This window comes from Petaurus breviceps, unplaced genomic scaffold, assembly GCF_028583685.1.
Source record: "Petaurus breviceps papuanus isolate PSGF00001 unplaced genomic scaffold, PetGlider_PUasm1.0 90925, whole genome shotgun sequence".
NCBI classification, from domain to species: domain Eukaryota; kingdom Metazoa; phylum Chordata; class Mammalia; order Diprotodontia; family Petauridae; genus Petaurus; species Petaurus breviceps.
Genome location: NW_027187380.1, coordinates 36,188,983 through 36,215,158, shown reverse-complemented (window position 1 = coordinate 36,215,158; position 26,176 = coordinate 36,188,983). Strand labels below are relative to the sequence as shown.

Sequence of the window (26,176 nt, the reverse complement as noted above, 5' to 3'; positions counted from 1 at the left end):
TACTTGCAAGAGTTAAATTTGGGGTTTCTTTCAATAAACATCCTATAGATTTTATTGCTCTGTATTTTGCCGCATTTTCAATGAGACTGACAGTTTTCTTGCATAATGTTCTGATTGTGATATTCAGGAGACCAATATTTCTCAGATGATCTCATCACATTCTATCTTCAAAGTCAACTGCTCTCACATGTTCTAATTTTATTGTCTTGATTTTGCTCTGATGGTTCAAGCTCCTTCTACCTAGAACTGCAAAGAACAAACCTAAGGGGAGGGGGAAATAGCTCTCAGGCTCTTTCCTGATTCATGAATATCACCTGATGTAAGTGAATGGGTCCTTCACACCCAAATGCTGCCAACAGAAGAGAGAGACTGTCCCAGTTACATGGTTTTAAAGATGCAGCCAATTCCAGCTATATAGCCAATGGAAAGATACTGTCAAAAGGAGCATGCTAGAGCCAACTACACAAGGCTTAATGATGGCTGATTATTAAATTTCCAGTGTGAGCATTTGTACTTTGGATATTTGGAAATGTTAAAAATTAGGGCCTGATTCATTGTTTTGTTGATTTATAGACTCAAGAAAGTTGGGAGGATCAAATGAAATAATATTTGTAAAGTGTTTAGTGCAGTGCCTGGTACACAGGTGCTATATGAATGCTAGCTATTATTATTATTGAAATCACAGATAAAACGTTAATAAATGCAGATTATTATGTCATATGTACATTCCCCCGACAGACTGTTGTTAAACATTTACCAGCAAAGCTCTGGGTTGTGATGTCTACTTCTAGTCCTCATATTTCCCAGAAGTAGGTCTCTCATATCTCCTACATGGGTGTTTTCATCTTATGTGATATACCAAAACCTGGTACACTTCCATTTCTGCCTTTTTGAGTTCTAAAATGGTTGATACTTTTTTTTCTAGTGCTGCTTTAATATGATTTACTACTGTTTGTTTTAGACAATCTATTCTTTTGTCTTTGTAAATTTTTACCAGTAAGCCCTAATTTCCATCTTTTCTTCTTATTTTCTTGAACATCAAAAACACTCTGGAAATTTTTGTGGCTGGTTTGGTTCCATTTTCTCCTTTCAAGGGCTAATTGTCATTATGATAGGGTTTTTTTTTTTTTACTTCTTGACATTTCTGCATGCTTTCTTTTACTTTATAGTTCTTATTAGAGCATCTTATTTTGCATACTCATTTATTTTGTCACTACTCTTTTGGATGGGTGATGTTTCCACTGTGGGGATTTCTTCTTTTCCCCCCCTTTTTTTTTGCTGCAGGGCTTAAGTATGACTCATTCATCTTGCTGGAAACGCTTCTGACTGTAGAGTCTATACCATTTTCAATATAACATGAGAAGCATGTCAGAAAAAAAGAATTGAATTCAGTTCATAGACATTGTTCTGTTACTATTTAAGCTCAGGCAAATTCATTCTCTAAGGTCTCTTTCAGATCTAAAATTATAGCAGAAGTTGAGGACAACCTGGCTAAGAAATATAGAATAATAAAAGGGTAAACACACACACACACACACACACAACTGTGTCTTCTCTTTCCTCTACTTCTTGACCATTACACTGTGTGAGGATAGATTGTTGTTGTTGTTTTTTAATTGTTCTGCAGCTTACATAGTGGATAGGCCAAAGCTAGAGACACAATCAATATTCAGTATTTATTATGGTACCAATGAAAGATAACCCAACAACTAGTGAGCATTGCAAAATCATCCTCAGGGAAATTTAACATTGGTTACTGACCAACATAAGAGGTACTTATGATTACTGACTCAGGTACAGTAACCATGCTATTGGATACCAAAGGTAGAGTGAAAAAATATATTATAAATCACCCTTTGCACACATCTATTAGACTATGAACTCCTTGAGAGCATGGACTGCTATTTACCTTTCTTTGTATCTCCAGCATTCAGCACAATGCCTGGCATTTAATAAATATTTATTGACTGACTGACACACATGAAGCAGATGCTCTGATTCCTAAGTGCCCTTCCTGCCCTACAGTTCCAAAAACAGGCTCACTGACAATGTGTCCTTTTAAAAATACTCACTAATATTTGGAAAGCAAGATCATGACAGAGTTCAAAAATATTTACTAGGCCATGGAACTTGTAAATTCAATAAAGAATTGAGATTCAGAAGAAATAATTTTGTTTATTTCCTACCTCTTCTGGAGGTAGGATTGAAATTCCAATTTAAAAATAAAAATTGACATTAGGTTTGGGCCTTGATAAACTGGACAAAGTATTTAGTGTTATTCTTATTTGGCTGAACATGATAACCCCTGAATATTGAAATTTCCAACAAGAAGCCTTAGAAATTTCTGTATTTTTAATTCATAGAGAAAACAATGTAACCCACAAAACTTCCAATTCTCTATTAAAATAATAAATTTCACATTTATTTTGCACATCTCAATTTAAGTCATGTTTGCTCTCTCATCCTGAGTTTATTCTTGCAATGATGAATTTAGACTAGGTTATTTTTTTTGTAGGTACTCCAATGATTCTTAAATGATCTCTCCTTAATCTCTTTTCTAGGTTAGCACTTTTCCCCTATTTTTCATGACTTGGTTTTACTATTTCCTGATGTCTTATGTAGTCATTAACTTCTATCTGAACAATTATAGTTTTTAAGGAGTTATCTTCAATAAGGTTTTGTATCTCTTTTACCAAATTGTTAGTTATTTTTTCAGAATTTTCTAGTATAATTTTAATTTCTTTCCCCATTTTTTTCCTCTACTGCTAACATTGTTTTTAATTTTTTTTCTGTATTTAAAAAAAATCCCCTTCTCTAATTCTCCTAGGAATTCTTGTTGGATTTGTGCCCAGTCTTGAGACTTTGATTGTAGATGTTTTCCAAGATACCATCTTCTGTGTTTGTGTCTTGGGCTATGCTGTTACTATAATAGCTATGACTCATTCTTCCAGACTAGATCTTGACTTTGGACTTTGTGTTAGTGTAGGACTCCACACACTTCATGGTGGTGGTGGTGAGATTTCTGACTTGGGCTTCTGTCCTTCTATATGCTTTTGCTACTTTCACAGGTCATTCTGGGAACCTGCAAATTTTGGGTACTTCCAGGGAAAGGTCTAATCATAGCCCACTTGTTATGAGCATTGCAAGTTTTTGACCCAGGTTTGGGTCTATTGGCTTATGTGTGTTTGAGTTATAGTTCAATTGGAGTTTCTGTAGGTTCAGAACAACTGACTTGCTAACTCCCCTTTAATTCCCTATCCTGGTTATCCCAGTGCAGGCTTATGTGCTGGGCTGAAGGTTAGAACCAAGTGGCTGCTCTGCTCTTGGGCTCAGAGTCACATGGCTAAGTTTCTGGAATTTACTCCTTGCTCAACTTACAATCAAGGCCCCTCTTGCTTGTAGATGCCCCTTTTCTCCTTGGAACTGTGACCCAGAATTGGGTAATGAGCAAAAGTTATCAGATGGTACCCAGTTCTGCTTTCAATACTAGTTCAGACATCCCTTGGGGTCTGCCCTGGTGCTCTGTCTCATTCCTCTTTCTATCTTTAGATGCAAGAAGGTACTCTGTCCCAGTTGTTGCTGCCATTGCACTCTGCTCCTGGCTAGTCCCTATCCTATTGTCTGTAGATCTCTCCATCTTCCTAAACTTCCCTGGAAAAATGACTCACTGTGACTTTTTCTTGACTTTCCCAATAAGAACTCAGTCTGGCATATTTTCTAGGTTGTTGTGGAGGAGATGTAATGTGTGAGTTAGGCAAAACCCTTCTTCTCACTTGAAATCACCATCATGACTTCATCCTCAAGATAGCCTCTACTTTAAACAGCACTAGTGTGCCTGATGTAATTATTCCCATTTTTCCATTCACAGAACTATTTTCAGTGTTATTTAATGCAAGTTGTATAAGGTTCTTGCTGAGGGAGAAGTTTCCTGCTGCTAAAAGCTTTCTCACTTGTCCTCTCTCCATGTCTCAGTATGTCTGCTGATAAGTTACTATTTTCTAAATACATCAGAGCCTAAAGACATCTTGGATGGTTGCTTTCTACTGGGCTTTTAATGGAGTCAAATTCACTTAAATGTTTTTCAAATGTTCTTGTAGAGAAATGGAAACATTGATTAAGCATCTCTTTCTCCAGAAATGGATAAGAAACTCAGGGGTGGTCAACAGATATTTAAATTGATAAAGGGTCAGTATAGAAACCCATCTATTAGAAAGAAATAAACAGCTTTCACTTATATTCCTTCACAGTCCTTTACAGCTAGTTTTTACTCAGATTTAATAATTTTGTCCCTTTTCATTTCCATAAAAGGAGGTAAATATAGCTTAAGGAAAAACTCTATGACTATGGAAGTCATCATGCAGACAGAGAATCTCAGCTTTAGAAGAGATCTCAGAGGTCATCTAATCTGTACCTGACCAGTAATCCCCTCTACAGCAGAAAGTCATCTAGGCTTCATTTGAAGATGTACATGTAGGAGGATCTTGTTATTTACCAAAATGTCCATTCCATTCTTTCTACAGCTTTATATTATTTTTAGTTTTACATTACATACAGATGTATTTTGCTTTTCTATAATTTCTAACTACTCTCTTATTTCAACCCAGTGAGGTCAAACAAAACATCTCCTACATGATATTGATTTAGATGTTTCAAATAGTTGAAGACAACTATTATATCTCCCCCCAAAATCTTCTCTTTTCCAGGCTATTCAAAAAATTTAATTGAATTTTAATCTCAAATTAAAATTAAATTTCATCTTAAGGTTCATATGTTGTGTCAGTGGATCCTTTTTTTTTGTACCAACTAAGATTGGGGTAAGAATGGAGAATAATAAATGTCCCTAGAAAAAAGCAAAGGATCTCAGTAAGATGTTTAATGAGAAAGAAAATGCCAGTTTATGGAGGCAGAATGGATCTCATAGTGAAGATCCCAGGAAAAGTAATTGTCAGAAAAGTTATAGAAAATTTCTAGAGAAAAAGAAGATTTAAAGATTCAAATTTAAATTAAATTTAAAAATTTCATGGGGGGCCCACTCAGTCTTCTTATTTCTAAGTTTCTTATTTTCCAAGTTCATTCAGTATAACACATATGGCACCAGCACACTTTCCCACCTGAGAACTGTAGGTAAAAAGTATGTAAAAATCATGACTGTTTTGTCCCTATGAGGAATAAATCTTTCTTTACTCTCTCAAAATAGAAGAAACAAAAAACAACCTTCTAGCAGGAAGTCTGATAGTCTGTTTCTCTGTTCCTATATAGCAGTTAAAATACTAAAAACTTTATTAAGAAAAAAGAAAGAACCAATATCAGCTGCCAAATTTTGTTGATTCTAACTCCACAATATCTCTAGCTTCTGTTACCCTTTCTTGACCCCCATGGCCATGACTCTCATTCAGAAGCTCATCACTTGTCATCTGGCTTCTTCAGTAGTTTAATTGATCTTTTTTATCTAAGGCCCAGGTATAACCATGTTACTCTCCTGCCTAAAAAACTCCAGTGGCTTCCTATTAATTTTTAGGATAAAATAAAAATTCATTTGTTTGGTGCTTAAAATTCTTTACAACCGACTCTCAGCTATCTTTCTAGCTTCATACATTATACCTCTTCATATAATTTATGGTCCAGACAAAATTGACCTTCTTGCTGTTCTTATTGTTATCATGTGATAATATGACACTCCATCTCTCTCATCTCTGCTATTTAACAGGAGGTATCCTTTGCCCAGAAATCACTTCCTCATTATGTCCCTGTTTTATTATCCCTAGTTTTCTTCAAATCTCAGTTCAGGTACTATTTCTACATAAAGACTTACCTGAACTGTTAATAGCTTCTGCCCATTCCCCTAAATTATTTTGTATTTAGAGTTATAGGAATAATCAGGGAGCCTGCTGACCTGGGGCACCTCCCATGTATCTGAGCTTGTACTCTGGTCCCTTCGTACCAGACATGCATTACCAGCAACTCCTGATTGGTCTTTCCTGTGACTGGGAGTGGTATCAAAGAAGACTGATGACTGATCTAGGCAGAACCTAAGTGTTTTGCTTGAGACTCTGCTCACTCTTTTAGACTTTCATTGAAGGGTCCATTTACTCTCTCCTCTTCCTGCAACATACGATAGCCCTAGTTTTTCTTTTCATGGTATTTGATTGGAATAGGGGGCTAAGGCTCAAGCTGTGCCTTGCTTGCCTGGTTCCCTCTGGCTGTATTGGTGTGGCTTTTTGGTCACCCTAAGGCATAAAATGGCTTATTCATGTGGAATCAGGGTCCTTTAGACTTGGTAGATGTTTCAAGACCATGGGAGTTACTACACTCTACTCTGTAGAATAGACATGTTTCCATATGGAGGGGTTTATATCTACTCAAGGTAAGTATTATCTTGTCAAATGTCCTTTCTATGTTAGGGCCATGTAAACTTCCTTTTGTTAACTCATCAATGACCTATAAGTATCTCATGTTTCAACAGCAAACCTCAAATAACAAGCTACTAGCCTGAGATAGTACTATTCCTAATGAAAGAAAGGATTTATCTCCTTTCTCTAGTAAGCAACCATGGAAACCCTCAGCATGGCAATGGTCACCATCAGTGTATATTTGTATAGGTGAGCATGGTTACCTGTTTCTGTTTCCTGTTTCTTTCCGTGACCACAGATCAGCAGACCTGAGGGACAGATATTTCTAGCACTGGCAGTGTTTTGTTGAATTCAAGAGTGCATGGATTTGTAAGTTTGCATTGATTGTTCAGTGAAAAGTATTTCTTACACTGCATCTCAGAGGAAAAAACAGTCAATGTTAAGAGGATGCTGCAGCTGAAAAGGACCAAGGAAGCCTAAGTTATGTCATGGTTGCCATAAATTGTTTGAGAAGAGAGGTCTGACATGAAAGTGAAGTATCAGTTTCAAAGTTCCACAAAATTGGAAACATGGTTACTGTTTCATGTTTTAAGTGTATTAATATTCTCGTATGAGTATTCTGTGAGGTAAAAAATATTTGATTTGCAGTGTGAGGAAATGAATAGTTTTTCTATACAATTTATACATTGTACATACTTTGTACAATGAATACTTTTTCTAGAAGTTACTTCATTAATCCTTTTTGGGGAAGACCTAGGCATGAATTATATCTCAGTTTTGCTGTTAAAGAGATTTTTCCATGGAACTCTGGGAGTTGGGAGTGTAATATGAGAGAGACAGAGAGGGAGAGAAGCAAAGACAGAGACAGAGAAAGAGACAAAGACATAGGGATACAGAGACAGAGACAGAGAGGGTTTTAAGACTGAACACAGTTCATGTGAGTACAGAGCAAGAGTTTCTTGTAAGAGGAGGTTCTCTGGGTTGTGGGTGACACATATATGTACATACAGCTATAATTAATAACAACTTTACTATTATTATAGATGTATATATTATCTCCCTTGTAGAATATAAACTCCTTAGTGGATGGCACTATTTCACTTCTGTCATTGTGTCCTATCACTAGTGAAGTCCCTGGCACATGGGAGACACTTGATAAATGCTTATTAACTGGTTTTAGAAGCTTTCTAGTTATAAAAAGGATATATAAACACAACTTTTGCTGTACAGACACATCTTATGTTTATTCAAAGGCACAGATTGGAGGTATATGTTTTTAATGATATTTTGATGAAATTTATGATCTCAGCAATGTGGGTACTCCCCCTGTTAGTACAGATTATGAGCTATCTATGCTTCACATTTGTCCCTGTCCTCCAACAAAATTATCCATAGGGATCTGCCAAGTATTTTGGGGACCTTCCTTTCATCTAGATCTGATATTATATGGATGTCAACAGAATATAGTTATTTTTTGCTCTTTATGCCCAGCCCATCTGCCCATCTATGTTCCCCCCCAGCCCATCTTCTAGTTTGTTACAATTTTTCTGATGATGTTCATACAATTTTCTTTTTACTTCTCTGTAATTTCTTGTTGGCAATATGTTTGAGCCTACCATACTTCTCCATTCTCCTTCTAGTGACTCATTTTTTTTTCCTTCAAAGAAAGTATTATTTTATTACTAATACAGTACCACTAGGAGAATATTTCTGTTTACAATACTGTCATCAAAAATAAATGCACTTTCTTTCAGATGTCATTACAAATCTTATGCAATTTTCCAAGGGCAATAAACCCTTCTCTCCCCATTCTGTTTAATTTTGGGCCCAGCTCACTTTCTATCTTCAGTCTATGCAAGATACGGGTAGCACCTGATAATGTACATGGACTATCTATTCAATTATCTATCATATTCTGAGAAGTAGGTATTCTTTATCATGTTGGAGATTTCTTGTTTGGATAGTTAGGCTGAACTCTGTTGAGTAATCACAGATCTCCTTTAGGAAAATTTTGTAACATTCCGAAACTTAAAAGAGCCTGTACAATGGTATCTGTAAACAGGAACATTTAGAGGACTTTGGTATTAAAGGAATCCCTTTTTTCATTTGGACTCTGCAATGGATACCCTCCTGATAGTGGCAAAACCTTTGAATATACTTTTCCATTTTATGACTCACTTGATATTAGCAATCACAGAATAATAGAACAAAATTATCTTTATTGGTACATCCTTCAAGTAATCTTGTATTATTTTTGATATAATTACATGAGATTCCTTATTAGAAGAGAACTTTTAACATTTTATACCAAATTTTCTTTCTACTTAAACAATAATCATGGTGGTAGTTTGTATTCTCTTCATTTTTTAGTAAATTTGTGTGAATAAAGATGTGATGTACTGTGGAATATCATTTCTGAAAGTCTCTTTTCCTATCTCATATCTTTATCAAGGATATCCTGGATTGTGCATATGTATATGTGTGTATGCATATATGTGTGTACATGGTAAACTTAATCATCAGCTAACACAAATATTTCAATATATAAAAAAGGATAAAATAGAAGTTGTATATACTGTTATGTACAGTCTGGTTTTGCTGTTTAAAATAGATACACAGAGGGGAGGCTAGGTGGCGCAGTGAATAGAGCACCGGCCCTGATGTCAGGAGGACCTGAGTTCAAAGCTTCAGACACTTAACACACACACACACACACACACACACACACACACATGCACACGCACACACACACAAACTAGCCACATGACCTTGCGCAAGTCACTTAACCCCGACTACCCCTCCAAAAAGCAAAAAAAAAAAAAAAAGACAGCTACACAGAGAGAATAGGAATTTGATCTTCAATTCCCCTGCCACAGAGAACTGGTTAAGAAAATTCACATATCAGTGCAAATCAGCATCTTCTCTGTCATTTGTAGTCTTAGGGAATTAATTAAAACAGTGAGAAGTTAAGTGACTTAAATATTACATATTTTATATATGTATATATAATATAATATTTAATAAGGCAGTAAAAAAAATCTCCTCTATTTGTGTCCCCTTTGATAGGCACTGGAGGCTGGGGACCAGCAACACCTCCAGCAACACTGGTTCTGCTCCCATCCAGGCATCATGGCCATCATCTAGAGAGGCATCTTTTGTGAGAAGGGGCCAAATATACTTATCAACTGCCACCAATTGTCCCACACAGGGCAAACAAGCCAGCCTACTGAAGCAGTGAAGCACTCTGTACCTCTTGAGGGAGAAAGAGAAGGCAGCAAGTTCCAGGCAAGCCAAACTACCACTACCACCCCTCTGAGCCTGATAGAGATAGCCCAAGATCCCAAACTCAAGAGCCTTGGGAATAGCAGTGTTTCCAGTACAATGACCTTGGGCATCATCCTAAGAAGCAGCCCCTGTGGAGATATGTCCTCATAACTGTCCCTGTAGGTATTACAACAATAGCTACTAAAGACTCAGAAAAGAAAGTAGCTGCCACCAAAGCCCTTGGCATTGTCAAATGGTTTAAATCAGAAACTGATACCATTTTACCAGTGGAAATGACATTAAAGAAGAGGAATCAACATGCTTTGCAGCTGAAATCTTTCATGTCTTATCTCCCCCATTAGAATATGAACTCCTTTTTTTCTTCTATTAGTATCCACAGAACTTAGCATAGTGTTTTCACATAGTAAACACTTAATAAATGCCTCATTCAAGATTGGCTAAGAAGACAAAACAGGAAAATAGTTGGAATACTAATGCATTGTTGGTGGAGTTGTGAACTGATCCAACCATTCTGGAGAGCATTTTGGAACTATGCCCACAGGGTTATAAAAATGTGCATACCCTTTGACCCTGCAATACCACTTCTAGGGCTGTATCCCAAAGAGATCATACAAGTGGGAGGAGGACCTGTATGTACAAAAATATTTATAGCAGCTCATTTTGTGGTGGCAAAGAATTGGAAACTGAACAGATGCCCAACAATTGGGGAATGGCTAAACAAGCTGTGGTCTATGAATGTAATGAAATGCTATTGTGCTATAAGAAATGAGGAGCAGATGAACTTTATAATAACCTGGAGAGACATATAAACTGATGCTGAGTGAGGAGAGCAGAACCAGAGGAACTTTATACACAATTACAGACACATCATATCTGTGATAGACTCCTCTCAGCAATGCAGGGTTATAAGACAATTCCAAAAGACTCATGATGGAAAGAGATATCCACATCCAGAGAAAGAACTACAGAGTCTGAATGCAGAATGAAGCAAAACTACTTGCTCTCTCTGAATTTTTTTGTTTGTTTTGTTCTGTTCCTTCTTTTTCGTTCATTCCATTGGTTATAATTCTTCTTTACAACTTGACTAATGTTTAGTGTGAGGGTATTTGTAGAAGCTATATGGGATTGCATGCTGATATGGGGGGGTGAGAGGTAAAGAGGGAGGGGGAGAAAATTTGGAACTCAAGGGATTGTAGAACTGAAGTGAACTAAAAGTAAATTAATGTGAAAGAAATAAATGCCTCATTCATTAATACATTCATTCCTTTTTGTACTTCTTTTTGTTTCTTCTGTGAATTAAAATTTTTTACTGATTTTAAACATATATTTATTCATAATTTATTATTCTTTCTGTCTAAAATGAGCAGAACCAAAAGGTTAATTTATATGATAACCCCAAAAATAATCTGCAGGAAAAAAAGTTAAAAAGAGTTCTGTTAAAAGCATCAACCAATATGATTTCATTAGACTGAATAGCAGAGGAGTGACTGACTAGGAGGACAAAATGAGACTTGCATTTGCAGATATGACGAATTGATTTGTTTTCTTTGACCATACATATATGTTAAACATATTAAGACAAGAAAAACTGGCAAACTGGCAAAGAGTTACTAATATTTTCTCAGATATTTATTTTTGGTGATCATACTCATCAACACAATATAGAAAGCATTTATATAATAATGCTTTAAAGATTTTAAAGCACTTTACATATGTTATCTCCTTTGATTCTTATTACAACCCTGGGAGGTATATACTATTGACTCCATTTTACACATGAGGAAATTGAGAGTGAGAAAGGACAAGTGACTTGACCAGGGTCACACTGCTAGGCAGGATTTCAACTCATGTCTTTCTGACTTTCTGATAGAGTCAGACTCTATCCACTATTTCACCTAACTACTTTACATAATAATATTTTATTGATGTTTTTGTTATTGTCCTAATAATAAGATCTGAATTCCCCCCCTCCCCATCTCATTCTTCTATCTTCTCATTAGGATACCTTGAGAATGATGGAAGGAGTGAACAAGAAGCCATCTTCCCATGGATCAAGAATATTATCAGTGTTACTGAAACAACACTGAGTTTTGATCCAACTCTCAGTGAAATTTATGTTTTTGAGATGTGAAAGTAAATTTGATTCTTGTTCTGAAAAATATCCAGGAGGCTTTTAATTTTGCTTAATTTAAATTGGGTCTCCCTAGCTCTCCTAGGACAGGAACACAGTATCTATAGCATTACTGATCAGCATGGGAAAACTTTGACCTGCTTTGTTTCAGACCTGGGCTAGTTTGCCCCTGCTTAGGTAACATGGTCCCTTCTCCTCTTCCCCCCCACCCACTTCCCACTTCCCACAGGCTTCACTATGTTGATACTGGACTTTATAAATACACCCAGTTGGCTCAGCCCATTGAAGTTCAGAACTCCCAAAATTAAGGGATCCTCCATTCTCAATTTTCCTGGTAGTAGGGATTATGGAAAGGAGCCAACACTATGCTTGATAGCTCACTGATTGTGTTGATTGCAATGGTACTAAGGAGTTCTGGGATCACCCTAGAGTAGGGCTGGCTTACTCCAGGTAAACTAGGCCATTTCCTAGCACACATGAAGGAAAGTGAAATTTGATACTTTTAAATGTTACATTTTCTAAGTATGTATGTTTTTAATGCTATAAAATTCAATTCTCCATGGCACATAGATGCTTCTTTGGGGATGTGAAGTTATATGTATTATAGTAAAGGTTCAAAGTCTAAAGGTTAAATGCACGTTTTTTGAACCTTGCCTAGAATGTATAAACACTTTCATAGTGTTATTATGGTGTCTAAGGGAATGGCCACTCTACATATGTGGGTCTCTGGCCTGGTCTTCTAGTCATCAGCAATTGTCAGGGGACATTTCTCCTCATTAGACATCAATGAGGGACAATGGCTCTATGTTGTCTATGGAGTAAAATTCAAATTCTTCAGTCTTACTTTCAAGAAAATTTACAATTTGTTGTTACTTCATCATTACTAGTTTTATAACAAACGTTTTTGTCTTTCTCATTTCATAGCCTGGCGCTTTGCATTCTGAAGATGCTCAATACTTGTTTATTAGATTAAAAGTAAATATATATGTTCCCATCAATGTATTCTCTTACCTGGTCTTGGATCAGTACTCCACCAAAAGCCCATATAGTAGCAAACACAAAATAAAGTTCATGAAGTTCCTTGGGACAATCTGCAGGACTGTTTTCCTTTGTTAGAAGACATTCAAGAAGGTAACATAGAGTTTGAATCAAACTCTGCTCTGTTACTGGAAAAATCTTTTTAAATCTAAAGAGAGAAAAATCAAATGTGTACATATAAAACAGGACTGGGACAGAAGTTCTAGATGCTTAACTGAACAAACCTCATGAAGTTGCTAGTTCTCTGAAACTGTTAAAAATCTCATTTTATTTCCATGGATCGATAATTTTTTCATCTAGATAAAAAAGTTAATAGAATCCATTCTAGGAGAACTCCTCTCTCTACCAATTTGTTAAAAGCCCAACTTGATTCTTATAGAAAAATAAAGGAACATTAATGTACTCTTGTGGTTTGGGGCTTCAGTGCCAATTTCTCTTCTCTAATATTCTCATATCCTATATAACTCTTCTCTCATAATTTATACCCACAGGCACTGATAATTTGCAACAACAAAAAATATGCTCCTAATTTCCCTTGAAGAACTTCTCCAGTTGCCAAAAAGTGGGGAAAAAAGAGAAACTCTTTCTCACCTCAAAAATATTTCTCTCAATTAAGACCTTTATAATATAATTATGGCTTCACATAAGATCATAGACTTTAGAACTACTGAGGGCCTTAAAGATTATCTAGTCCAAGAGATTATTTTTTCTTTTTCTTTTTAAATCAAATGCTTTATAAACTTCTAGTTTACATCATTCATTTCCACAAGATTTTGAGCTACAAATTTTCTTCCCATTTTTCCGCTACCCACCATCCCAAAATAGTGATCCCACTGGATATCCCCTCCTCCGATCTGCTCTCTCCCATATCTTCTCCCATACCCCCTCCGAATTTGCAGTAGGGCACGGTGGATCTCTATGCCCCAGTGCCTCTATGTCTTATTTCCCAGTTACATGTAAAATAATATAGTATAATATTAATAATAGTAATAGTATATTAATATAATAGTAATAATAATAATAGTAGTATATATACATATACATATTAAACATTTGATTTTAAAACTTTGAATTCTAGATTTATTCCCTTCCTCCCTTGTCTCCCACCCTTACTGGGAAGATAAGCAATTCAGTATAGGTTGTACATGTATAGCTATGCAAAACATTTTCATAGTGGATATATTGTAAAAGATTGACTATATTTCTCTCCCTCCTATCCCACCCCCCCACTTGTTCTATTCTCTTCTTTGATCCTGTCCCTTTTCAAAAGTGTATGCTTCCAACTTCCCTCCCCCCTAGCCTGCCCACCCTTCCATCATCCCCCCTCTAATCCCCTTTCCCCCTATTCTGCTGTAGGGTGATACCTTATTTAGTGTGTATGTCATTCCCTCCCTGAGCCAAATTCAATGAGAATAAGGTTGATTCATTCCCTTTTGCCTTCCTGTTCTTCCCCTCCATTATAACAGTTTTCCCTTGCCTCTTTTATATGAGAGACTTTAGCCCAATCTGTCTCTCCCCATCTCCTCTCATTATATTCCTCTCTCACTTCTTAATATCACATTTTAAGTATCATCCTTTCCTATTAAATTGCTCTTGTGCCCTCTGTCTATGTATACCTGTACACATATAAACACACATTTCCATATGTATTCATATGCCCATATATCCTCCTATATATGTATGTGTGTATACACACACACACACACATTTCTATTCCCTTCAATTATTCTCATACTGAGAAAAGTTTCATCAGTTACAATTATTGTTTTTCCTTGTAGGGATGTAAATAGTTCAACTTCACTAAGTTTCTTATGATTTCTTTTCCATATTTACCTTCTCATGCTTCTCTTGCTTCTTGTATCTGAATGTCAAATTTTCTATTCAACTCTGGTTTTTTCATCAAGAATGCTTGAACATCCTCTATTCCACTGAATGACCATATTTTCCCCTGGAACATGATACCCAGTTTTTCTGGGTAGATAATTCTTGGTTTTAATCCCAGCTCCTTTGACCTCTAGAATATTATATTCCAAGCCCTTTGATCCCTCAGTGTAGAAGCTGCCAGATCCTGTGTTATCCTGATTGTGTTTCCACAATATTCAAATTGTTTCTTCCTGGCTGCTTGTGATATTTTCTCTTTGATCTGAGAACTCCAGAACCTGGCTATAATATTCCTAGGAGTTTTCTTTGTTGGGATCTTTTCAGGAGGTGATTAGTGGACTTTTTCAGCCTCTTTTTTGCCCTCTGGTTCTAAAAACATCAGGGAAATTTTCCTTGAGAATTTTTCTTGAAGGATGATTTCTAGGTTCTTTTTTTGATCATGGCTTTCAGGTAGTCCAATAATTTTCAAATTATCTCTCCTGGATCTATTTTGCAGGTCAGTGGTTTTCCCAATGATATATTTTCACATAGCCTTCTACTTTTTCATTTGCTTAGATCTGTTTAATAGTGTCTTGATTTCTCATAAAGTCACTAGCTTCCATTTTCTCCAATCTAATTCTGAAGGAATGATTTTCTTTAGTGAGCTTTTGAGATTCTTTTTCCATCTGGCAAATTGGGCTTTTTAAGGCATTCTTCTCCTCGTTGCCTTTTTGAGTCTCTTTTGCCATTTAAGGTATTATTTTCTTCAGTCAGGTTGTTGACTCTCATTTCATAATTTTCTTGCATTGTTCTCATTTCTCTTCCCAATTTTTCCTCTACTTCTCTTATTTGGTTTCAACATACTTTTTAAGCTCCTCTATTAAGCTCCTCTATGGCCTGTGACCAGCTCATAATTTTCTTGGAAGCTTTTGTTGCAGGAGTTCTGACTTCTCTGCCTTCCTCCTATTCCATGCTTTGATCCTTTTTGTCCCCAAATTAGGAGTGTAAAGTTGGGCTTCTTTGCTTGCTTTGCTTCTCTTGTTTGCTCATGTTGCCTCTCCATTACTTGACTTTTGGGCTTTTTGCCCTAGTAGGACTCTGCTACCAGACAGGGGAGCTTTGTCCCAATTGCTGGGGTTTTCTCAGCTGCCGAAGGTATTAGTTGGGTGCCCTCTCTGAAGCTTCCATATGCTCTGGCAAGCTGGGCACACACCCCAGGACCTCCACCCCATAAGACAATCCAGATCCAAGTAGGTTAAAGGAAGAGCAATTACCCCTCAGACTGGGTGCTTGGTCCCTCTAGATTCTGCAAGCCAGGACCTGAAGCTACCACATGGCTGTGGATGCATGGTGGCTGCGCCTCAGCCACTTCTCGCCTTGGGGGCAAAGGCCATACCATACTCCCTAACTACTGGATCCCAAAGTCCACACTGCACTGACCTCTCACTTTGTCCTTAGCATCTATGTGTTGATAATTCTGGAAACTGCCACAGCTGCTGGTGATCTGAAGTCCCTCCAGCTGGCAGCTGGTCAGGCCCGCCCTGCGGCTAAAACCTCTGGCTCCACTGGAGCTGGGGTTGGCTCCCAGAGCACTGTGCTGGCCACTTTCTGCCATCCTGCTGGGTTGTCCTCAGTGGGAGGTTAGCTTCTCTGTGTCATTTTGTGGGTTCTGTAGGTGCAAAGTTTCTTCAGAGTCACCTTTTACATGAAATGGAGGAGGTGGAAGCTGGAGACCCGTGGAAGTCCTGTTTCTACTCCACCATCTTGACTCAGCCCCACTAGTCCAAGAGATTCTTAACCTGGTGAGTGGGAACTTAAACTTTTTTTTTTGCATAACTATTTCAATATGATGTGTTTCCTTTGTAATCTCATGCATGTTGTTTTATTTATCAAAACTAAAACAAAACAAAAACTATTCTCAGAAGAGTTTGGCTTCATCAAACTGCCAAGGAGTCCATGTCAGAATGGACTAAAATACTTGAGAATAGAACAGGTCAGGACTATCACTTCCAATGTTCAACACATTGTACCTTTCTAAATGTAGCACACAATCAAATTATTTTTTTATCTTCTATTTTGTTTTCGACTTATATTGACCTTGAAGTCCATTAAATGTATTGTGAATGCATGCACAAGTGTGTGTGCATACACAGACACATAGATGAAATGTGAATTCCTTCCCTCCCCTGTCCTGAATTTACAAAGCAGATTTTTTTTTTTACCAGATTGAAGGACATTATATTTACCTTCTAAATTTCTTTTTATTACCTCCAGCCTATCATTCTAGTTCTTTGAGATTTTTTTTTTTTTGGATTTTGATGCTTGCAATCTAGTTGCTTAGCTGTCTTACCTAGTTTTGTGTCATTTGCAAATTTGATAACCATTCACTACTATTTGAAATAGTCATACATAAGCTATCCATTTAAATAAGACAACAAAATAAAGCTATATACAGCAACAAGAAGATAAATTTATCACTATTTGTGAACAGTATGATAGTGTACTTGGAAAACCACAGAGAAGGAGTAAAAAAAAACAAAAACAAACTTCACTCATATAAATAATAGATTCAGCAAGGTAGCAGAATGAAGAATAAATATATCAAAATCAATAATATTTCTATATAATACTAATCAAAACCAGGAAGATAAAAGAAATTGCATTTTGAATAATTATAAAATATCTAGGAATTAATCTACCAACAAATAAGCAAGATTTGTTTAAATGTTATTATGAAACAGAGACAAATAATTGGAAAGATATTTATTGATTTTGGTTGGGGTAGCCAACAGTATAAAAATGATAATAGTACTTCAAATTCACATACAAATTTACTGTTATACCAATTAGATACCTGGGGAAGGTTGGGGGGAGGGGCTTTAGAGAACTGAAAAAAAGAATAACAAAAGGAATTTGGATGAATAAAATATTTAGAGTATCTAGGTATAAAATAAGAAAAAGTTCAAATGAAAGAAACGGCATTACCATACCTCAAACTGTATGATAGTGGCAGAAATTATTAACTATTTTTTTACTGGAAAAAAAAGTCTGTCAGTGAAACAAATGAGAAAGAAACAACTGAAAACAGTATTTCACTGTTTGAGAAATTCAAGAATGAAAATTACTGATGAAAGGATACCCATTTTGATAAGAACTATTGGGAAAACCAGAAAGCAGTTACCACATAAAGCTCAAAATGCATATGCAATCTGAGTACAAAGGATCAATTCATAAAAAGAGAAAAGAAAAAGATCAGGTACTTTAAAACAATATCTGAGAGGATTTGATCATAAAAGATAAAAAAACAATTCTGATTGTATAAACTTAGAAAGTTTTTTCATGAAAAAATCTTAATGAAAATAAAAGAGGAACAGTAGAGTGGAGACATATTTAAATCAAATATAAGTGATAAAAGTTTTTTTTCCAAAATAGAGAGAATTGACACAACTCCACTTCATCAAGAACTACACCCCAATAGAGAAGTAAAGAACCCACAGATATTAACTGTTGCCACACACAAAATCTAGACATTTAGACAAGTCATGTAGACATAAATATCTTACATTTAAAAATATAGGCTGGAAAGAAAGAATTGTACTCAATGATCAAGAAAATATTTCAAAATGAGCATCTAAAAAAGAAATAACAGGAGAAAATAATTTCACAGAAAAGAGTAGAAAACAAAAACAAACAAAACCCCAAAGCAACCATTTAAATAACATTCAACTCAAAAGTTAAAATTATCACACACACACACACACAAGATTTCCGGGTGAGTGTAGCAGATGATATATGTTTGATTGATTAAAGCAAGATTGTTAACGCATTTTGAGTTGCTTTCCTTTAGCAAAGCAGATCAAAGAACCTGTGTTGGCATTCACCCTGGGGACGCTGGGGTGCTTGCTGCTACAAATGGCATCACGAACAGGATCTGCAGAGTAAAAGGAAAGTATGGGGGCTGGGATAATTGTTGGTTTCCCAGTTGTGGTAGCTGTGACTCTGTGGAGCCATGGAGCAGGAGAGAACGGCCTGCATGCTGACTTCACTGAGCTGAGAGCAGGAATGGTGAGCTGACTGCACAGGGACTTGGGCAGAAGCCAGGAGTAGCTGCCACCTTCAGGAGGAGAAGGAACCCAAGATTTTGGAATTCAGCCACCGGAGAAGATAAGGATTGTGAGGCAAAGCAGGGGCACTGAATGTGTTTCCTGGATGCATCCCACAGTCTGGGACCCAGGGGGAGGATGGACTTGTGTCTATGGTGGGTGGGGTGAAGTGACATGGACCCCCAAGGGCCCCACCCTGTTGGTTTTGTTGCCCAGCCCCCTCAGGACTTGGAAGCAGGGGCTGGGGCAGTGTGAGGGGAATGACACCCCACTCCCCCTAAGAGAACTTTATGTGGATACTTGTTTTGAATTGAGGTAATAATGCAATGTACTTTCTTTTTTTTTTTTTTTTTTATTGAGCAATTGGGGTTAAGTAACTTGCTCAAGGTAACATGGCCAGGTGTTTCTGGGTGGGTGCTATTTGATCCCGACACTGAAGCCAGTGCTCTTACTGTGCTACCTGGATGCCCCCTGCAATGTACTTTCTGTTTGTTTAAGGCCCTGTGGCCACTTTGGTAACTTTAGTTATGTATCTTGCAAATGTGACCTAAGAGATGTTAATGCTAATTCAAATGTAAATTGTCTATGCTATAGGTCTGAAAGATCTTGGGGCTGAAATGTTATAGGAATGTACATTTTTAAGATCTTCCCTGCCCCTAGGTTAAGTGCACCTGGATTCTGTGGTGGGAGGCTTGTTTTTCAGGACCACCCACACCATGGTGCTTTGTGATTGGGCAGTGGGTCAAGAGGGTTGTTACATTCTCTGACCCAGGAGACAGCTATATAAGCTCTGATGTGAGACTTTGTTTTGTGGCTCACTTTTTGAAGTGTTGTGTGATTTGACCAGATTAGACTCTGGGCAGCCGTTGAGAGCACCCCCCCCCCCCCCCCCCCCCCCCCCCCCCCAGCTTCAAAAAACCCAGATGTTGATGCTTCCCTCTCTGGTAAGTGTGATTTGGTATGGATGTGGTTGGACAGTTTGGAGGCTTGTCTGCTTGATATGTTTTTCTGTTTTCTTGTAACTTCTGCCTGTATACTCTGAAGTTTGGGGTCCTGACTTTCCCCTGAACAAGATAAATGATATGTTTGATTGATTAAAGTAAGCTTGTTAACCCATTTTGAGTTGCTTTCCTTTAGAAAAGCAGATCTAAGAACCTGTGTTGGCAGACACCCTGGGGATGGTGGGGTGCTTGCTGCTACAGTGAGTGCCCTCAGTTATGACTCATGTCATGAAAACAGGCCTGTTCAAAAGGAAAACAAAATAACAAGGGGTGGTTGGGAGAGAAAATATGTGATCCAAACTATCTTGAACAAGAAACTCCACATATAATAGATGGCATTTTTAGAGATGATGGTGCTGCCAAACATATAATGACACACTCTTCTGTGTCAAATTTTTTGTAAACCCTTTGGGGTTTTCTTGGCAAAGATACTAGAGTAGTTTGCCATTTTCTTCTCCAGCTCATTTTACAGATGAGGAAATGAAGTAAACAGGGTTAAGTGACTTGTCTAGGGTCACATAGCTACTAAGTGTCTGAGGTCATATTTGAATTCAGGTAGATGAGTTTTTCTTATTCTAGGTTTGGCACTTCATCCATTGCAATACCTAGTTTCCCTTACATAACAAGTAGACTGTCATGTAATTAACTAATTAACCAGCTATGGGGTATTGCACATATTTTAGTTACTAAGAAGGCACTTGAGTTCATACAAGTAAAGTATTCTCTTTGGACCTCAGATCAAGTAAGTATCTTGCTTGTGGAATAGGAGCACAGTGTCACTAGATCAAAAAGTTTGTGTTCAAGAGTATTGTGTAAGAATACTGAAAAGGTAGAAGACTGTATATTATGATGAACTTTGAATGACAAAGGAATTTATATTTGATCCTAGAGATTATAGGAAGCCCCTGAAGTTTACTGAGTAGGGGAATGGCATGGTCAGATTTACACTTTAGGAAAATCACTTTGGCACTGAATGGATACCGGAGCAGAGTGTGGAAATTGTGGTAGGGATACCAACCACACTGCTACTGCAATAGCCTAGGCATGAAGTGACAAGGAGGCCTGTACCAGGGTGGTGGGTAAGTTATCATTGTAGTTCAACTCTCACAGTCAAACATGGAAAACCACTGCTTTGATTATACAGAACTCTGCTTTTTAATATGCTCTTCAAATCTTCCATAGCTTTCCTTCCAAGGTACAAGTGTCTTTTAATTTCATGGCTGTAGTCATTATCTGCAATGATCTTTGAGCCAAGGAATATAAAATCTGACATTGCTTCAAGTTCTTTTCCCTCTATTTGCCATGAAACCAGTAGCCAAGATCTTAGTTTCTGGGTTGTTTTTTTCCTTTTCTTTTTTTTTAATGTTAAGCTTCAAGCCGGTTTTTATACTTTCCTTTCACCTTCATCAAGAGGCTTCTTAATTCCTCTTCACTTTCTGCCATCAGAATGGTATCATTTACATGTTTGTGACTGTTGGTATTTCTCCTGGCAACCTTAATTCAGGTTTTTTATTTGTCCAGCTTGGCATTTCACATGATGTATTCTGCATATAAGACAAGCAAATACGGTGACTATATATAGTCTTTTTGTACTCCTTTTCCAGTCTTAAACCAATAAGTTGTTCCATATTTGGGTTTTGATTGTTGGTTCTTGGCCTACATACAAGTTCCTCAGGGAAGAAGTAAAATGATCTGGTACTCCCATCTTTTTAAAGACTTGCCACATTTTGCTTTCATCCACAGAGTCAAAGGCTTTAATGTAGTCACTGAAGCAGAAATAGATGTTTTTATGGAACTCCCTTGCTTTCTCTATAATCCAACAAATGTTGGCAATGTGGTCTCTAGCTTCTCTGCCTCTTTGAAAACCTGCTTGCTGTTCTGGTAATTCTCAGTTCAGGTACTACTGAAGCCTCGCTTGCAGAATCTTAAACATAAGCTTGCTGGTGTGTGAATGAGTCTAATTGTCTGCTAATTTGAACATTCCTTGGCATTGTCCTTCTTTAGGACTGGGACATAAACTGATCTTTTCTAATCCAATGGCCATTGTTGTGTTTTCCAAATTTACTGCATATGGAGTGCAGGACTTTAACAGTATCATCTTTTAAACAGCTCAGCTGGAATTTAATCACCTCCACTAGCCTTATTGTTAGCAAAGTTTCCTAAAGCCCATTTGACTTCATTCACTAGGATGTCTGGCTCTAGGTCAGTAACTACACCATTGATAAAAGGCAAAAATGATATCGTTGCTGTTAACAACATTTTAATCTCTTCTGCTTCTGTTAAGTCCAAACAACATTTTTGTCTTTTATCATGCCAATTTTTGCATGAAATTTTCCCTGGACACCTCATTTTCTTGAAGAGGGCTCTTGTCTTTCCCATCCTGTTTTTTCTTCTTTTTCTTTGCATTGCTTATTTAAGAAAACCTTATCTCTCATTCTGTTCTCTGGAATTCAATTTGAGTATTTCTTAACTTTCACTTTCCCTCTGTCCTCAGGTATTTATGAAGCCTCATCATATGATCATTTTGCTTTCTTGGCTCTTCTTTTTCTTTGGGATTTTATCTTTGGCTGACTCCTGTACAATACCGTGAACCTCTGTCCATAGTTTTTCAAGCACTCTATTTACCAGATCGAATCCCTCAAATCTATTAATCACTGCCACTTCATAGTCATAAGTCATGTTATTTAGGTCATACCCATATGGTCTGATGGTTTTCCTTACTTTCTTAAATTTAAGTCTGAATTTTGCCAGTTCCAGCCGTTGTTTTTAACTGACTGCATAGAGCTTTTCCACCTTTGGCTGCAGAGTATATAATCAATCTGATTTCTATATTGACTATCTGTTGATGTTCATGTATAGAATCTCCTTTGGGTTGTTGAAAAGGGTGCTATAACCAATGAGTTTTGACATTACTCTATTAATCTCTGCCTTGCTTCATTTTGTACTCCAAGACCAAACCTGCCTATTATTCCAATTATCTTTTGATCTCCTGCTTTAGCATTCTAATCCTTCATGATGAATGTGACATTTTTTTTGGTTATTTCTAGTAGATGTTGTAGGTCTTCATAAAAATAAACAACTTTGGCCACTTTAGCATTTGTGGTTGGAACACAGATTTGTATTTACTGTGATGTTGAATGGTTTGCCTTGGATCTGAACAGATATCATTGTGTCATTTTTGAGATTATACCTACTTTTCTCACCCTTTCATTGACTATGAAGGCTTCACTATTTCTTCCATGGGATTCTTTCCCACAGTAGTTTATGTAGGAATCATCTGAGTTAAATTCACCCTTTCCCATTCATTTAAGTTCACTGATACCTAAAATGTTGATGTTTAATTTTTTCATCTCCTATTTGACCACCTCCAGCTTACCTTGGTTCACAGATCTTACATTCCAGATTCATACACAATATTTATCTTTACAGCATCAGACTTTCTTTCATTACCAGATGCATCTGCAGCTGAGCTTCCCTTTCAGCTTTGGCCCAGTTGCTTCAGCTACCTGCAGTTGTTTTCCACTCTTCCCTAGTATGTATAGGACACCTTCAGACCTGAGGGGTTGATCTTTCTATCCTATCTCTTTTATCATTTTAATACTGTCTATGAGATTTTCTTGGCAAAGATAATGAAGCAATTTGTCATTTCCTTTTCCAGGGGATCACCTTTTGTCAAGACTCTCTACTATGACCTGTCCTTCTCAAGTAATCATGAATGGCATAGCTCATAATTTCATTGAGCTATGATAGTGTCTTCTCCACAACAAGGCAATGATCCAGTGAACAGGAAATGTAAAATGGTTAATTAATGGCTCTTACGGAGAAGAGAAACTGAAAATGTCCCAAGGCTTTGTTGTAATACTTGCAACTGACTGTAATCATTCAATGATCTTTATTGCTTAGCTTTCTGGTTTTTTGCATTATTTGATTTGTACTGATTGCTTTTGTCTTTATATAAACATCCAGGTGTCCCTATATGTTCCTCCCACTTCCTCTTCCAGAAAAGTCTTTCTCTTTTTTGAGGGTAATTGGGGTTAAGTGACTTGTTCAAGGTCACACAACTAGTAAGTGTTAAGTGTCTGAGGCTGAGAAAATTCTTTCTTTTTTTTGTTTTTAAAGCAATTGGGGTTAAGTAACTTGCTCAAGGTTACACGGCCAGTTATTTTGTGTGGGTGCCAAGTATCTGAGGCTGGAACCAATCCCGGGTCTCCTGACACCACGCGGGGGCCAGCGCTCTCACTCACTGTGCCACCTGGCCGCCCCTGCAAGAACTCTTTTTGTTTTTGCTTTTTGGAGGGCAGTTGGGGTTAAGTAACTTGCGCAAGGTCACACAGCTAGTTTTTGTGTTAAGTGTCTGAGGCTGGATCTGAACCCAGGTCCTCCTGACTCTAGGGCTGGTGCTCTATTCACTGTGCCACCTAGCCACCCCAATGAAAATTATTTCTTATAACAACATTTTGTAGTTAATTTTATTCCGCAAAACTCTTTCAACAACAACTATGAAAATTCACTGTGAACCCTGGGGTAATTTAATATACTACTCAAAATATTCTTATAGTTTTATTTATTAAATGCTTACAATAACTAAAATGATAACTTTTGCTCCCTCCCCCAAACTTCATATTAAACTTTATACTACACAGTTATATTTATAAAATATAAAACTTATTTATTACTATAATTTTGGAAAACCTAAATATAAAACTCTAATTATAAAATAACTATGAATATTTTATGTAGGTCATTTGGTAAGAATTAAAAGACAATTTAATAACACTATATGCTTACTGTTATTTGCAAGACTTCATATTAAATTTCTTTATTTTGCAATTTTTAAAATATAAATAAAATTCTTAATAAAATAAGACACAATTAGAAAATATGATGCAACAGATAGAGCACTAGACTTGAAGTCTGGAAGAACTGAGTTCAAATCCTGCCTTTCTCACTAACTGTATAACCATGGTAAGTCACAATTTCTGGGAGTTTCACATTCTAAATCTGTAAATTGAAAGTAGTAATATTTAACTCATAGGGTTATTATGAACTGATTTGAAATATAATATTTATTCAGTGATTTGCAAATATGAAAGCATCTTATAAACATCAATTATGATTGTTAATAATAAAAGATTTTGGTGTAGACCTGTAATTTTATTGGTATAGGGAATTCTTAGTAAGGAAAGTGCCTCTACCATTACAGATATTTAAGCTACTTATTCAGTCATTTCAGTTGTGTTCAACTCTCCATGACCCCATTTAGGGTTTTTTTTTTCAAATGCTTTATTAACTTCTGATTTACATCACTCATTTCTGCCAGATTTTGAGTTACAAATTTTCTCCCTGTTTTTCTCCTACCCACCGCCCCAAAATAGCAGTCCCACAGGATATCCTCTTCTCCAATCTGCTCTCTCCAATATTTTCTCCCATACCCCTTTTAACTTTTCCAGTGGATCTCTATGCCCCAGTGCCTGTATATCTTATTTCCCAATTACATGTAAAATAGTATTAATAATAGTGTATATATATGTACATATGTATATATATATATATATATTTAAATATTTGATTTTAAAACTTTGAATTCCAGATTCATTCCCTTCCTCCCTTGTCACCCATCCTTAATGGGAAGATAAGCAGTTCAGTATAGGTTGTACATGTGTGGCTAATGCAAAACAATAACAAAGTAGATATATTGTAAAAGACTGACTATATTTTCCTCCCTCCTATCCCACCTCCCACTTGTTCTATTCTCTACTTTGATCCCATCCCTTTTCACAAGTGGGTGCTTCCAACTTCCCTCCCCCCGAGGCAGCCCTCCCTTCCATCATCCCCCCTCTCATCCCCTTCCCCCCCTACTCTCCCGGAGGGTGAGATAACCTATTTAGTGTGTATTTCATTCCCTCCTCAAGCCAAATTCAATGGGAATAAGGTTGTCCCCTTCCCTTTTGCCTTCCTCTTCTTCCCCTCCATTGTAAACATTTTCCCTTGCCTCTTCTATATGAGACAGATTACTCCATTCTGTCTCTCCCCATCTCCTCTCATTATATTCTTCTCTCACCTCTTATTTCACCTTCTAAGCATCATCCCTTCCTGTTAAATTGGTCCTGTGCCCTCTATCTATGTATACCTGTAAACATATATACACACATTCACATATGTATTCATATGCCCATATACCCTCATATATATATATATGTCTATTGCCTTTAGCTACTGAGAAAAATTTCATAAGTTACAATTATTGTTTTTCCATGTAGGAATGTTAATAATTCAACTTTGATAAGTTCCTTATGATTCCTTTTCCCTGTTTACCTTCTCATGCTTCTCTTGCTTCTTGTATCTGAATGTCAAATTTTCTATTCAACTCTGGTTTTTTCAGCAAGAATGTTTGAAAGTCCTCTATTC

The 26,176-nt window shown here is 36.9% G+C and overlaps 1 protein-coding gene across 1 annotated transcript in view; it reads right to left on the bottom strand.

Annotated features, from left to right (window-relative positions):
• Window positions 1–26,176, bottom strand: part of DNAH9 (dynein axonemal heavy chain 9) — a 531,344-nt gene that overhangs the window by 252,012 nt on the left and 253,156 nt on the right. Inside the window, exon 36 of the mRNA XM_069076799.1 lies at window positions 12,778–12,952. Coding sequence (XP_068932900.1) covers window positions 12,778–12,952 — 175 coding nt within the window. The remainder of the gene's footprint in view (window positions 1–12,777; window positions 12,953–26,176) is intronic.